The sequence below is a fragment of the Falco punctatus genome, assembly GCF_963210335.1.
Source record: "Falco punctatus genome assembly, chromosome: 3".
NCBI classification, from domain to species: Eukaryota; Metazoa; Chordata; class Aves; order Falconiformes; family Falconidae; genus Falco; species Falco punctatus.
The window spans coordinates 48,403,315-48,419,878 of NC_137582.1; the positions used below are offsets into that span (position 1 = coordinate 48,403,315).

The 16,564-nt window shown below is 46.7% G+C and overlaps 1 protein-coding gene across 4 annotated transcripts in view; it reads right to left on the reverse strand.

The window, feature by feature from the left end:
- The window catches only part of RGS20 (regulator of G protein signaling 20), a 51,692-nt gene that overhangs the window by 23,796 nt on the left and 11,332 nt on the right, over window positions 1–16,564 (reverse strand). For 2 of the 4 annotated variants that reach the window (XM_080379444.1, XM_080379443.1), the window contains one exon: window positions 2,261–2,605. The exons of 1 other annotated variant lie outside the window; for it this stretch is intronic. In XM_080379444.1, coding sequence (XP_080235570.1) covers window positions 2,261–2,605 — 345 coding nt within the window. Of the gene's footprint in view, window positions 1–915; window positions 2,606–16,564 lie in introns of those variants that run through there. One more of the 4 variants, XM_080379446.1, reaches the window with a different exon arrangement.

Consider the following 16,564-nt stretch of genomic DNA (forward strand, 5'->3'; position numbering starts at 1 on the left):
CCTCGCCATTATGTCATACTGCTGACACCGTATGAAAAGTTTTGATCTTACATTTTTCAACAGCAGAAGTGAAATAACGGAATGGTTACATCAAGTAATTCACACGTATTAAATTACTGCAATTCTTACTGGCACACACAAGGATAATCTTATTTCACTTTCTGCAGTTGTGTCCACTTTCCATTACCTGCTTTTTCTTACCTGCTGACGTTAACTAAAGGCAGAGCTCAGGAAGAGCTCTTTCTCGCACCTGGGGATGGGTGATGTGGCAGGCTGATACTGAAAGAGTACACGGAAACACTGCCTTGCTGCTACTCGTGTCTAACGTTGCAGGGGGCCGAGGGCCCCGAGAGCGGGCGCGCCGCGGGACTCCCGTCGCGGAGGTGTGGGACGGATGGGGTCTCCAGCCGCACTCGGGGAGAGACGAAGAAGCCCCGGGCGCACGGCGGGAGCGGGGCCGGCACCCGCGCTGGGGCGAGGGGGGCAGCGCGGGGCACGGCGCGGCCCCGGGGCGCGGCGGCGGGTCTGAGCCCGCGGGGGCGGGTGCCTGCCCTCGGTGCCGGGGCTGCCGGCTGGGCCCTGCGCTGGGAACGGCGCCGGGAGCCCGCGGGGAGGGACGGGGCGGTGCGGTGCGAGCCCCGCCGCTAGGCGCTCCCGGCTCCCGGCACTCCGGGAGACCGGGGGAAGCGCCTTTCGCGCCGGGTCCCTCCGGCTCCTCCCGGGCAGGGCGGCCGCGGCCGCTCACCCGTCTCGACCGCGGGGTCCGCTGGCAGCGCCGCCCGTCCCGTCCCGTCCCGTCCCGCTACACCCGGGGCGGCCCCAGCCGCGGCGCGGAGGTCGCGACTGCCAGCGACGAGCCCGGGGTGCGGGGCCGCAGTGCGCGGCGGCCGCCGGGCGGGACCGAGCGGTACTTACGGTGTCGGCGGCGGGGCCCCGCCGTGAGTCCTCGCCCGCTTCCCCTCCGGTAGAGGCGGGCTGGGCGCCCGGGGACGGCGGCTTGCCAGCCCCGCGCATGCGCCCGGCCCTCGCGGGCTCGTGTCACGGTGCCAGCCGCGGACGCGGGTGGGCTTCGCTCGCGGTGACCGGAGCCGGGGGGGAGCGAGGCTGGCAGCCCGCGCTCCCCGCCCCGGCACGACGGGGAGGGCTGCCGCCGGGCCGCCCCCCGCGAGGCGAGCACCGGGGGCCGCTGCGGCTCAGGGGCGGTTCGCAACGGGACTAGCCGCCGCAGCGCCCGCACCGCGGCGGCGGGATGGGGAGGGCGCGGGGGGAGCCATGGGGCCGGCGCCGCGGGGAGGGATGCCGGAGCAACCGGCGTGCGAGCGTGTCTGCGCTCGGGGGAGGGGGTGGGAAGGGCCAGAGGAGGCGGCGGTGCCGCCGCGGGGCTCGGTACTGGTGCTTTAATGTTCACGGAAGCCTTAAATGAGAGCCGTGCTTATAAACCCGGGATTGGAGCACGCCTGCATTTTAAGTAACTGCAGGGATACATCTTCCCTCCTCCCCCAGCTGCCTCCTGTCCGCCTGCAGCGCACAGCTCGCCGCCGCCGGGCTCTCTCGGTCTCGTTCTCCCGTTTCAGCAGGGCACGATGTTACCGGCGGCTGCGGCGGCCGCCCGGCGCGGCCCCGGGGAAGGCGGGTGCCCGGCCCCGCCGAGCTCGGCCCTCGCCCCGCTCCTCCGGGGCGGCCCTCGCGGCAGCGCCCTGCGCAGCACCACCACGTTTTGGGGACTATCTCACCGATAAGGTCCCGCCACCGCGGCCCCCCGTGCAGTCTCAGACGCCGTCTGCCGGGAGGGCGCAGCGCGCCCGTCGGTGGGACATGGGTTAACGGGGCGGCTGGGGCTGGCTTTTGTCACCGCCGTCCCCGGGCAGAGCTACACGGTCTTCCCGTGAAACCTCGACTGATCTGGTGCATGAACGCCCTGCGCGTTCCCGGAGCTGGGCTCCCGGTTCCCGGGAGACCTGGCGGGCAGCCCTGCCGTCGGGGCTGCTCCCTTCCCGCCTGCGTACCGGGTGCGGAGCACGGCGGCCGCAGGACCGCCTTGCTGGAGCCAGCGGACCCGGGGAGCGATGGGGGTGGCAGGTGGGGAGCAGCGGGCATTGCCTGAGGAGCCCGGGGCTCTCACCGTGGGAGCTCACCCAGCGCCCCCGGCTCCCACGCCGCTGCCGGCTGAGGGCACGTGGGCGGACAGCGGCTTCCCCGGTGCGGGGAGGGGGGGGGAGGAGGAGGAAAGGGCGGACGCGGCCCCACGAGCGGTACTCACAGCGCCGGGCGGCTCGGGGGCAGCGCGGGGCTGCGGCGACGCGGCTCCGTGGCACGCCGGGCATCTCCGGCGCTCCGGGGGGAGGCGGCTGGGCGGCGGCGGGGCTGGGGCCGGCGGCTCAGCCCAGCGGCCCCGCAGCAGGGCGGCGAGCGGGCAGCGGGCGGCCGCCCCGCTACCGGCCAGCAGCGCCGCTAAGCCCGCGGGGCCGAAGCGGGGCCCCGGGGCGTCTCGACGGGGCGCCGAGACGAAGCGCAGGCAGGGCCGGCGGGCGGGGAGCTGCGGCCGCAGGAAGGGGCTGGAAAGCAGAGCTGACAGCGGGGCGAGGGGCCCGGCAGGCCTCGGAGGCTGCGGCGTGCGGGGGAGGTGCGGGAGCCGGGGTGCGGGGCGGGGAGAGAGAGAGAGAGAGAAAAACACAAAATAAGCATTACCGGGGAGGGGGGAGCAGGCGGGCGCCCTGCATAGCCCAGCCCCGAGCGAAGCCCCTCCGCCGCACTGCTAACCTGAGGGGTGGCAGACTGGAACCCTCACCAGCCTGTCCCCGAGTGCTCGGGGCTGCTCCCTCCCCCTCCGCGAGCACGCTCTGCGTTTTTAACTTTTCTGAGGCGGCCCTTTAGGGTGAGAACTGAAGGAGACTTTTTGTACCGAGCCAAGTGCCCCGTTGGGGTTCAGGGCCGGCCCTGGTGCCAGAGGAGCCGGGGGACGAGGCTGGCCGCTTACACGGTACACGCAAGGAGCGCACCCAGCAAAGCCCCGTGCACAAATCCGGCCGCGCTCGGCGGGAGGAGCCGCCCTGCCCTGTCCAGGGTGCTGAAACGGCCCCGCCGCGGCTCGGGGGCGGCCGCGAGCGCAGCCAGCTCCGCTCTGCAAGCGGCAGCGCGGCACGGCCTTCCCCTTCCTTGCCGAGTGCCATTGTCCTAGAGAGAGGAAGCCACCTTACCAGAGCATGAGCCCGGAATAGGAATAGACAGAAATCACTGCCATTCGGGCTCTGCCTCTGTTTCCCCTAGCCATGATTTTTGCCTGTTTCTCTTCAGGGCTCCATCTTCTCGTCAGAACCCATCCCTTCCCGAAACATCTTCCCCATTTCTGGCCTACAGCCATTCTTTTGACATCAAGAAGACAGAGAGGAGTTTAAGTCTGCACAGTGTGAAGAATGCCCTTCCCACAGAGGTGGCACTGCCCTTGAAGACCAAAGTTGCTGCTGCAATAGGAGAAGGTGCCGTGGTGCCATTTGTGCCAGGGGAAAGTGCTCATTAAAGCTGAGACCTGCGAGGAAAGCTGCCATTCCTGCACATAAGGAAAGCTTGCTGTTGCCTAGCAGCAGAGTTCCCCTAGGTCTCTTCAGGGAGGTGGACCGGATGGAAGCTGGACAATGTTTCCAGGAGAGTGGAAAAAATAGAAAGGCTGATTCCTACCCCACACCCCCACTTAGTAGCTCTCCTGCCCAGCGGCAAGGAGCCCATCTGCAGATCTCTGCCCTTTTGGTCATGGCACAAAGCACACGACTGGGATGTTAAATAGGCTTTTGTGCCTAATTGCAACTGTCAAGGCTCAGGCAGGACTATGGAGGTATTCTAGGCTTGACAATTAGGATCAAGTGATACTGCCTCAGTCCTTGGCAGAGAAAAGGGAAGAAAGTCTCAGCAAGTGTACCAAGGTGGTTCTAAGACCAAGATCACAACACCTGTTAACACCACTGGCTTTTGAATCCAGCTCCTAGACACTCTGTCAGGAAGGGCAGTCATTTCTGTCCAGTGAGTGGATGCGATTCCCCTAAGCCCTCTTCAGACTATGGACCCAGGTGACCTTCTAAATCTTCGCATGTTCAAGTTTAAGTTCACATAACAAGCTCAGATTTAAAATGCTGGCACAGTGTAACTCCTTTGGAAGGTATGGTCTTGCTCCATCCTTTGCATTTCTGTCAGGAGGGTCATGATCAACTAATACCTTATCTTAAAGACAGCTATTTTTTCAACATCAATGATGCATAGTGATAGCGCATCATATTGTGTAAAAAAGATGGTACTCATGCTCCCCAGCATGAATGGTATTAGACAAACAAAGCCACCTAAGCTGAGTGTCTTCCAGTGCTTGGTGTTTGCAGATAAATCTATCTAGCTCTGCAGGTAGGTACATCTGCATCACTGCATATGTACACAACCACCTACATTCCAAAACAGCTGAGGGGCTTGGAGGCCTAAAGTCCTCTCCAAATTGGTAAAATAAGCACCACCTTCTCCCTGAATAATGGATGCAGGCTGATGTCCAGATGCTTAAGACAGAACTGCAAGTGTTTGGACTTCATTGAAATGGGGTTTAAAGTTGAGGGACTTTAAGAGCTGAAAGACTCATATTGAACCCCTTTGCCTAAAAGGAATCTGAGCACACTTTTCTCATCTGTGAAAGAAAATTCCCTCTGTCATCAAAGTAGCTTGTTGGTGACCTTGCTCTTAGTCCCCACCACTGCCCTACTTTGTACAGGTTAATTCAACTTCACTAGGACAGAAAAGTCAAATATGAACATCCTGACAATCTAGTTCGGCATGGGAGTATTGGGCCTGGGTCTTGCTTCTGTTTCAAAAAACATGTATGGAAAACAGAGTTTACATTTAATAAAATTATGCTATATAGTGGCCCCTTTGTTTGTAATATACAAGGTAAACATTAATTCAGGGCTCAATTTCAATATTGATATTAGCTACTAGTATATAAGGCATTAGAAAAAAAAATTCCTTTTACTAGACCTTCCTGAACGTTTTGCATTAAGTCTGCGTAAGTTATTGATGAACTTTTAGAAGTGAAATCTATCCATCATGCCATGTTTTTGGTTTTTTTTTTTTTTTTATTCTGCACCAGAAAGGAATAGGGCACCCTTGCTGTTTAATGTTGTCCCTTTGTACATTTCTTAGACTCCGGCCTCTCTCTTTCTGGAGACATGTCTAGTTAATGTGCTTTCATAATTTTGCCTTTGTGGGAATGAAGAAACCTGTCATTGTTATTACCAAAAAATTGTATGGCACATTTGTTATTTTGTTCTCATTGAAAACGTTAAGAACAGGTTATAAGAAAGGTAATAGAGTATCTGTATTTTAATAACATAATATTCCAACATTCTTTCAGTCACACTTCAATGGCTGACAATGCATATATTAGCTCTTTTGGGACCTGGCTTGCTTTAAGGTATTAGGACACATTGCTGGGCCTCATACCTGAACTTCTGCTCCTTGCCCCAGGAGAGGTAGAGTAGCTTACAGGTACTACTAGTCTATTTTAGTGTTTCCTGCTCACTTCAATTGTTAAATAGAGAGTTTCTAGACCATTGAATGGAGCTGATTCATAGTGAATTAGGGAGCAATTCAAACAGAAAGTAATAAGCCATTTTTGACTATTTTCATTCACATGAAAGTGCACTTGTTACAAATCACTTTGAAGACTGATAGGCTTTTCTGGGAGAGGAGATCTTTTCAGAAGTAAAATGAGTTTCCAGGGACTTTAGTTGAAGTTCAATTTTTTTAATATACCAGCAGTATTCTAGCATTTGCTTTATCTTATTCCTTAATAAAAACTTGAAAGGAAAATAAGTATGTATTTTTAAAACACACATTTTAAGTAACCATATTTTGAAGTGAACATAATGCCAGTGATATTATGGGAAACAGCACTGCTGAACTTTTAGATATTTCTATACTTTCAACATCAGTTTCTTACAGATAGAAGTAGTTTTTCTTAATGGATCTATTAGTAATTGGTTTCCAATAGAAGATGTAGGTTCAATGTTGATGGGAGGCAGAATAAATTGGAGTCTTCAAATACGTAAAACTAATCATAGAACTGCACAGGTCCACAGAGCATTAACCAACTTGTCCCACATGTAGGGATGGCTGTTTGTACTTGATTTTTCATCAGCATCAATAGCAATGTGTTAATTTGTCAGCAGAATTTATTTTGTGTAAGCCCAAGTGTGAAAGTCACACTGGGAAGTTCCTCCCAATGCCACATCATTCATACTGTCAAAATGGAACTGTGCAGCAGCACATACGCAGTGCATAGGGTTCCTCTTAGCCTTTTGCTGGAGGATTAAGGTTCTTCAGGGTCTTATGCCAAAACCTGTGATTGCATTATGTTAGGACTAATGCTTGAAGAATTATCATGAGCCTTGGCTTAGATCTCAGTGCAGCTAGAATTCTTTGCTATTGATGGCTCTGCTTAGTACTTTGCTAATTATTTCAGCACTGTAAGGTTATTTTCTAGGGCGATGCACTTTCTCAGAGTTGGCCAATTCCAGATGTATGTTCTGCCAAAACTCTCAGCTTCAATATTTATATCAGTCAATCTGTATTCTGAAGTCTCAGGAAGTCTGGAAATTAGCCTCTGCTGTCACCACTGACAACCCTGTTTCTTTTCCACTCCTACATATCCCATCTTTGTTACTTCTAAGGAAGAAGAAGCTTAAAGAGAAATAAACTTTGAGATGGAATTAAATATTAGAAATAAAGAGATGTTTTCCAGTAATAGGACTGAATGCTGGGTTTCAGAGCATCAGTCAGCTCTGTGATGGCTCTGCTACCCATTCTGGCCCCAGTCCAGCTGACAGGCACCGTGGGGTTTGTAAGCCCTCAAAGTTCTGTTGGCACAACTCACGTGCTTAAAATCCTTGGTGACTCAGAGTTTCTGGCAGATTGAAAGACTACCTAGGAAGCTGGTGGCTTGGACAAAGAGGGTCTAATTACAAATTGCAATACGACACATACAAAAAATTTAAATCTTTGCTGAAGTACGACTGCAGGAAGAAACTATGTCATTCATTTCCTTTGCCGTGTTTGACAAACTGATGCCTCACTGTATTCTGTCTGACCCTCTCACATTATGCATGTCAATAACTAGAAAATAATGCTAGCTACATCTTTATAAATCACAAGGTTAACGTACATCTCTAGTTCTATTTTGCCCATAAACCTTTGAATTATTTGGAATCATTAAAAACCCCTACAGGTTTGGTTTGATTTAAAAAAAAAGTTCTCCCATCACAGCAACGCTTCTGTCAGTGTATGTCCTGATGACATCCTAGAACCTGTACCAAAGATCTGGGCAAAATGTTGACCAGAAAAAGATTAGCTTCTACATCTAAAAACTGAGAGTTAAGGAAGCTGCTCAGTAAGTCATTACACACTTCCAGAAGGTGTCAGTGTGCACCTACAATTTGACTGGAGAACCTCAACAGTTGAGGATTAGTGCCAAAGCACTATTCCTTCTTGTGCTATTAGAGGTCCTTTTCTCTGCCCACAATGGAAATTAAATGAGCTAAAACTGGACACAAATTTTCCTTTTTTCATGATTAGAAAAGGAAAAATATCTCCATAGTATCAATGTCACTCAAGAAGTACCTGTCCAACCATGGCCTGCAAGAGTATTCCTGATATTCTGGGTCACACAATGTAATTATTACACAGGATTCTTGCCACACAGATACTCAGCAAGCAATAGATATAATTAAAGAATAATCTAAAACTGACATGACTGCAATTTTTAGGTCTAGAAAGTAGCTTTTAGTTACATTCCAGAGTGATTCAGAAAGGAAGCAATTTGGAACCAATGTTCCTGAACAGCTTGAGGTTTCAGAGTAGTTCAAAGTGAGTCTGAAAGCCCAGTTGCACAACGTGGCTGCACAATAATATTCCAGTTGACAAGATTCATGAGGAAGCCACTATCACTTCTGCCATTGACTTTTAATCAGATTTTGGACCTTTGAAAACCTGGAGGAACTGAGGAAATTGCGCAGCCATGTTAAAAGGCTGATGGGAGAAAATGTACTCATAGAATGGGGCAGAGAACACAAAAAAAGAGATCACAGCTAAAATGCACCATAATTCCATTGAAGAACAAAAGAATAAAGAGCAGGCAATGAGAGACTGCTAAAGAGTATGAGGTTAAAAACCCCCAGTATCAGGAACGAGAACATTCTAGGCTAATAGATGCTGGCATAAAAAGCAAACTACTTGCTTCATTGCAGACTAGTTTGAGGTATTAACCAGGAGTGTTTCTCTAACATCTTAGAAAGACCTTTGAATGGCAATGGGAGGAAGGGGAGCTGATCTGTATAGAATGACGGCGAGGAGAAGGTATGGAAATTTTTGGGAAATGGGAAAACTTCAGGTGATACTTATCTCAGTGTACTAAGGTATCGATGGTACTGAACAAGTACTGATTTAGAGAGGTTATGTTATCCTTGTTTTGCATTTGCAGATACCACTGCAGAAGTGATTGGAAAGGCCTGGGGCTTCCTTGTGGAATCTCTTACTAATCTTTCCTTCCTGGATGCCTTATGCAATTTTACCCATATAGGAGTGTATGCCTGGATTAGAGAGGCTGTGATTGCAGACAGTACAAATTACAGGTTGAATGTCATGCTTGCTTTGGGCTTAGGAGCAGACTTACAAATGGTACCTGTGGTGCCAAGGGAGACCTGGAAACCGATACAGAGTTACAGGTTACAGATACAGAAGACCTCAAGGAAAAAAAAAACCAACAAACCAGGGGGTGGAAAAAAACACCTCAGAAGAACACTGAGTTCTTCTGAAGTTAGTGAAGGCACTTGATGTGTTCCTGTGAAACTGCATTTCTCCTGTCTGATGCTCAGAGAGACAGACACTCTTTTCTGCAGGCTGGACCTTCTCCTCCAGCCACTCTGGGGCTGTCTGTCATGTTTCCCTGCCTTTGGAAATATGCTGCACTTTGCTGTGGATTCTCAGAAGGTCCTGAGAGAGAGAGAGCAGCAGTCCAGAGGGGTAGAAATTTGGACAAACCTGTTTTTATATCCCATCTTTATGCATCATTTTTCAAAACAACTCATTAACAGACCACGCTTATGGTGGTTTCCTTGTTACACCACTGCTTTGAAAGACTGCATCCTCCTCCTGGGTGGAGGAAAATGTTCCTCCCAACCTCCTTTCTGCATGCATTTCAAATCTACCTTCCGACCTAATACAGAAAAGACAAAGTGAGACTGACATTTTCCTGTCTGCAATAGTCCATGTTTTTTTCTCTGATCTGTAACACCTTTAACTTATTTCTCCTAATGATTTGGAAAGGCTGGTAAGAACCCAGTAGAGTTTGGCTTTTCTTTCTGTTTAAAAGATGTCTGGCTTAGAATCCAGTATGATACTTGAGAGAGCACAGTTTTTTTATGAGTCTGAAAATTTTATAGTCTGAGCATACCACTGTTGGTCAGGTAAATCATTCAAGCAGATGCTGTTCTTAAATGCATGCGCTTCATGTACGTACATCTGTGCAGGGTCTGTATGAACATAATAAACAATGCACAAAGGTGGCTATTCTGTCTAGCAGAAAAAAATAGTAACCATCTTTCAAAAATCAAAAATTTCAGTGAACATGAAGAAATGCTAGTTTGAAGAAACATCCCTGGCATTTAAGACTGACTTACTGTATCAGTCTTCTGATTGGAAAGCTATCCGACTATTCCATGCCAGACTGTCTAGAAGGTCTGTATGTAAGTAGAAACACCCTTTTACCTTCTTATTTAGAGCCCATATTAAATATAGAGGTTATAGATGTCCCATTTATTGACATGATATGCAGAATCCTGGGTAATGTAGATCAGTAAATGGAACAAGAGTTTGCAAAAGAAAAAAATAGGACAAAGGGACAGAGATGAGCAACTCCGCCGCTTCTCTGGTGCAGTCTGAGAACCTGTGTGAATCTGAGCACAAGTTCCAAGTAACCACAAGGCAAAAAGGGTGCAAGTGCCAAAGCTTATTTGGGATACTAAACTCCAGGATTGGCAAGGAATCCCTAAAAGGAGATACTCTTCCCCAAAGACATCCCTCCTAGAAGAATGCTTGTGTTTAAACAAATCAGTTTGGTAATAAAAAGAGAAGACCATGGATTTTACAAACTCAGGCACTGCAGTGCAAGAAAATTAATACTTTAAAACATTATAATCCTCCTACCTCTCATAATAAATGAAAGTCATTATGCACTTCAAGAACAAATACTTATCTTATACTGGTCTAAGTCTGATCTACTGTTTTTGCTCTTGACTACCCTCAAAGGAAACAATGAAGCTGACAGAACATTAAGAACGGTTTTCTTCTTTATTGAAGTAAATCCTAAAGTAAATCACACAAGATGTCACAGGAAAAGTCACAGCTACTTCCTGAAATTAGGCTGTGTTCACAAAGGGAACTGAATGAATAATGGAAGTTGAGCCTCTCCTCTTTTTCTGTATGAATTTCTCAGCCTACACCTGTCATCTCTAGATTCCCGAGAATATTTTTCATCCTTCTTGTAGGCATAATTAAGCACTTGCAACAGTGAACCAGGAAAAGTGATCTGACATTTCCTAAGATCATTGGCTACTGCTTCATTGGACAGCATCACTGGGCAGCTCCTGGTTTGCTGCAGTCTGTTCTTACCTTAAGATGTGATATGGTATTTTAGATTTGCTTTATTTTGAGAATAACACCAAAAGTACAATATTGAGGACAATTAGCCTTCTGAGCTGTTTCCAACCATATCTGGTGGTAGTCCGAGGATCTGTTAAGTTAAAGATCTCAACATTGAAGTTCCTGAAAGTTTCATTGGAATCAGGACCCAGCACAGGGATGGGCTGTGGGAAAGGCCAGGCCTTCTCAGATATCATAATCAGTAGTAATCAGGCACAGACCCACTGTGATCCAGGCTTCACCAGTTCACCTACTCACCGATCCTTGCCATTTCCCAAGTATTACCCTTCAGCATACCTTTTGGATGTGGCTGATGGAAAAATAACATTCTGCCTGCCTCAGCATTAAGTTTCAATGCTTGTGTTGAAACATACAGTTACTTACATTGTACATAAACAAGGTGCTTTCATCCCGTGCAGCCTCTGGGAGAAGAGTCTGTGGGATGGTATCTCACTTGCATTTCCTGGCTTGGCAGAGGTTTGGCTTTGATGTGTTCTCAGGAGGATGCACCTAGCAACCTGAAGCTGGGCTTCAAAATTAAGATATTTGCAGTAGGATATTCTGATCTCTTTTTGCATCTTTCTTTTGACAGGACGAAGCTGATTTATGAAGACATGCCAATGAATGGGAGTAAAAAACTGTCCTGTTATTGCACAGAAGGGACCAGCAAAATGTAGGACTGAGTAAGCATTAAATGGCTTGCAAAACAATTTATTTTCCCCTAGAGTCTTTGAATTTTGTGTGGAAAGATATTGCTGTGAAAAAGCATGTATTGATTCCTGAGTTTTGTTGTTTTGCAGCATTTATGGGAAATGCATATCATGTGGCATGCACTGTATACAAACAGGCAAGAGGAAGGAGTAAATTACCCTTCATGTTCACTACATATACAGCAAGGAGTAGTGGGTTTAAACGGCAGACAGATATTTCAGTTAAATATGGGTTTTCAATGGTAGGATGGTGAAGCACTGGAGCTGACTGCCTAGACTGCAAAGTCTGTGTTAGTGAGGTTTTAAAGAGCAGGCAAGGTAAACCCATGCCAGGAAGGGCTTGAGGATGGTTGCTCAGATGACACTTTCAAGCTCCCATCCAGAACTCCCTTTGATGATACTACACCCCACATGATTCTCCTGGTCACTGGAAGGATTTGCTAATTAGGTTGGACTGGCCAATACCTGCAACCTGGCACTCAAATCCCTGAGAAATCTGAGCTGAAAAAAAAAGCCCACACCACAATTCCTCTTTCACTTGGACGTGAGGTGTATTGGAAATAAAGCAGAGTGTGATGGGAACACTATGCTCAGGTGATCTCTACAACATGATTGCCTCTAGGAGAAGCCATAAATGAGAGCAACATCAGCTGTATTATGTCTTAGCATTCTGGGGCTTGTAATGCACAATGGTACTTCATTTTACTGAAGATCATCTACTTTCATCAGTCTGGGTGTGAGAGACCTATCAGGAAATAAAGATCAATTCCTCCTGACTCACAGACACCCAGACTAGATGTCTTTTTAAGGCAGCCTCCATGGTCTTCCAGAGAAATGTTGCTTTTCCCCAGTATCCTTTAGATAAACAGTTGATTCTTGCTGATGGAAGGATATCCTAAATTACTACATTTGTAAATCTGAAATTACCCATATCTCAAATTACTTGATTTAGATTTAGGCTGGGTGGGTTGTTTATCAATCAGTGTGACATTTTATTGCACTTAGAGAAGGTCATCTTATATTAAAGAAAGCAGTCTCTAATTCAGGTCAGTCCAGGATTGTTTTGCTGGAAAATTTCTGGAACTAATGTAAAAACAGTTTATATTTTGAATTTTGTATTCATTAAGTTCTTTCTGACAGTAATACCCTAATCAGCCCAGGATTCTACATTTTTCCATTTCAAAGGTACATAGCTAAAAAGGAAATAGTAGGACTATTTCAAAGGTAAAATATGTAAATCACTAAATTAGAAAAATACATGATTGCAAATTAGTACAAATTATCTCTGAGGGCTAGAAAATTTGCACACCATTAATATGCAAGTAATCCATCCATTAATATGTAGTACATTATTATTTTGACAACTTCTACAAAAGAATGCCCTCTGCTGTCTGCACAGCTATTATTTGCTTATAGACAACTCTGAGCAATGCAGCTAGCTAGTCTCAGAACTGTGTTTCTGGATGCAAAAAATATATTTTATGAATTAAAAAATATTATGCCATGTAATTACAGAACAGTTTAAAAAGATAGACATGTGAAGAGCTCTGTTTCACAGAATAGTTGAGGTTGGAAGGCAGAATCTGCAGATCATCTAGTGTAACCTTCTGCTCTCAGGCTTCCTAGGACCATGCTGAGCAGGGTTTGAATACCTCCAAGGATGGAGACTTCAGAACCTCTCTGGGCAAACTGTCCCACTATTCAACCCACCCTCTCCCAATAAAAAAAAACCACACCAACTTTCTGCCTGATAGAATAATTCCTGCATAAGCCACATTCATCTGTTCTTACATTTATGTAAGATGCTAAAGATTAAAACATTTTTGAAAGGAGTTATATTTAATGGTTTGAGCTGCCTTTAGCAGACTAGTATATTATATATCCAGAGGAGATACAGGGAGAAGAAAATCCCAAACCAAACATGAAAGATATCTGCAAGGCTGCCCTTGGGGTAGCAAGCAAGTGGTAAAAACTAGTCCTATCCATGGATACTAGCAAAGCCAGTGGCTTGTTGCATGTCTTCAGGACTAGGCCTGCTAAAGGGTACCCTATGCACAGCACATTGTGCTCCTCCATGGCTCCCAGAAAGACCCACAGAACTGAAGTAGATACCAGTGCCTGCTCCCTCATCCTGCATGGACAGAGCTGGTATCTAAACATGCCATCCAAAAAATGACAACACACTGCATGGGGAGCTGCATCACAGGAACAGATGAAAGTCCCAATTGCAGAAAAGAGTGTTCATGTGTCTCTTTCAAAGGAAATTACAGGACTGATTTGGCTCTGTACATGCATTAGCCTTCATTTGGGAGCCACAGCCCCAGATATGGCCAGCTCCCACCGCCAGACCTACATATCTGAGTGATGCTATTAGCATATTTGCTGGAGAGACAGGACATACAGCCTTAGATCCTTCCTCCGCTCTGAATTTGCATGGGTTGATCTCCTAGACTGGTGGCCTAGCTGCTGGAGGCTGTCTGTCAGCCTCAGAATGCCCTCCCTGGCTCAGACCCTGCTAACCAGAAGGGCAATGAGAATGACTTTCCAACCTAGCTGCAAAAGACCTCCCTGTGGATTTTGGTCTGGGCCAGCTACCTGTTAAAAAAAAAGGAAATATTTCTTATTGAATCTCAGACCCTTGTGTGATAAGCGCCTTGAACACAGTCAAGCGTCACCACTCCTATACAAGGAATATTGAATTATACAACAAAAAATTTCAACACAAGGGAAGGAAGGGACCCCTGCTATCCTTCTCACAGACACACTGTACTAAGTGGTTAGGTGATCCTTCTGGTGCATGTGGTTTCAAGTCACTTCAGGGGAAGTTTTTGAACCTGGACTTCCCATAACCTGGGCAACAGCTGTAAGTGCTAGGCTGTCAAATGAGAAAGCAGTCCTCTGTCCTGTGTCAGGACAAGGAGGCTAATTTCAAGAGCACATTTGGGTCCATGATTCACAAATTAAAGGAGAGGCCTATCTCTAATGTCATTGCTCATGGTGGCTCATTGAATCCTATCCTATATACTCAGCTATGCTTATACATATGCAATACAGACCCCACATGGGCTCTGGGGGACACTAGCACACCAAAATCCTGCATGCAGTGATGTAGATCACAGGGATGACCACAGCCTGTAGTGAATAATGCTGGGTTTAGCTATGAGAGTAATTATTTAATTATTATCAATGTTTATTTTGGATTCTCATCCTATATTTTTTACTTCCTCAGCCAATACAGAAAACTGTAGGAGCTTTACCCAGCTAGCAGATTTGGACCATGATAAACATAAATCATTCAAAGATGAAATGTTTTTCCATAGTTACAAGTACTATAGTTAACAGACCTCCCACTTCAGATGACCAGATGGAAGGGAGGATTCCAACCCCCCAGATGAGTAGTACAGTCTTTTTCATAGCATGGATGCCCTGACCCCAATAAGTGCTAAAAACCTGGGTATGAAGCAACTGTGAAATATTGCTTCCTGTGCCCCAAGAATACTTTGTGACTTCTGAAAGCAACAATTAATGAAACAAGTTTTTCCTTGGAGGAATTTTCTTGCAAACAAGAGAAACCACTTCCAGTTTCTGCCTGACCCCTCTTGCAGGGTTGGGTGCTGACAGGCCTTAATCCTCCTAATAGGTCTGCTGACAAGATGTGCACCAGTATTTTGCTGGACACTGCAAGTCTCAGAAGGATTTATACTTTATGGTTGATAGTCTAGAAATATGCAGGGCTAGCTCTTTAACTAGTACAACCACTTCAGGGACAAGAAAACCTGTTGTTATAAAGGATACATGCCAAGAAAATAAAATTAACCAGCACAGAAGACCACACAGAGATAATGTTCTCCAGCTTGTCCTGAAAATAATTTTGCTTAAAGTAAAATCATATGCAGTTGGTTTTAAAGCTATTACCTTAGTCTTTAACTACTCAGGAAAATACCCACCCTTTTTCCTAACCAGAAGTATAATGTATTATCAAAGAAGTTGTCAGTAAGATGGTTATAATTTGGTGGTCCTAAATATCCTGTAATACTCCTACTTCTCTCCCAGAACTCTTCCCCTCTTTGAATCAGTGCTCCTGAATAAAACAGAACATCAAACATGCGACAACTTTTACATCTGCTTATAAGAATAACTATTTGGGCAAAGACAAAGAATGTTAGCTGCCAAGCGATTCAATCCACAGCCATACAGTTTGCATCCCCTGCCCATCTCAAACATAAGAATTAGATAAAATGTGACTATTAAGCCATGTTTCAGCCTATTTATCCAATTAAAACACCTGTTCAAAAGAACAGAAAGAATGTGTTCTTGGTATAAGTTACTGCTTGGTTTGTTCCTATGACACAATCACAAGCTTTAAGACCATACAAATGCTACTGTGACTAAGTATGAAAAAGAGACTTCAAATAAACACCCCTGACATGAAAATGTACTTGGCAGAGATTATATTGACTGAAGAGGGTGAGTATATTGATCAATAGCAGGACTTTTCCTACCGTTACAAAAGATAAAGACAATATCCAACTTGAGAGGGATTGTTAATAGTAATAATAATTAGTGACTGGTAACACTCACCACCTGATGACACTAGGGTACTTGGCAAAGCAGTGCAATCATTCAACTGGCACAGCATCCTTTGCAAATAACATCTTTTATCATTTTTGACCTTTCTGGAGTTGTTTGTGAATGGAACCCTATTTCAGCAAACAAATCATGATTCATAGCAGTTGCCAAATGATTTAGATGAGCTATGCATGGTCACAAGCAGCTTCCACATTACATGCAGTGCACAGAATAATGTTTGACATCTGCAAACCCAAAGGATTTCTGCAGAGCTAAGATTAGCTAGATGAGGGAAAACGGATACCATGCTTCCCCTGGGCTGCTACTCCCGACAGTATGCTTGTGGCCATTTTGGTTTCTGCCTAGTTTCCCAGACAAAACTCAGAAGGGTAGGACTGGGCAAGCAGAAAGGCAATGCTGTAACTGGGTTATCATTAGGCATCAGACTACAGGCTGATTTTTAAGGATGTGCAATACTTGTTCTCTGCCTCTCCTTGACAGACACCTTCTCACTCAACACTATGCTTTTCTTCACCTCTCTGCTCCATGCCTCAGGGAAGAAA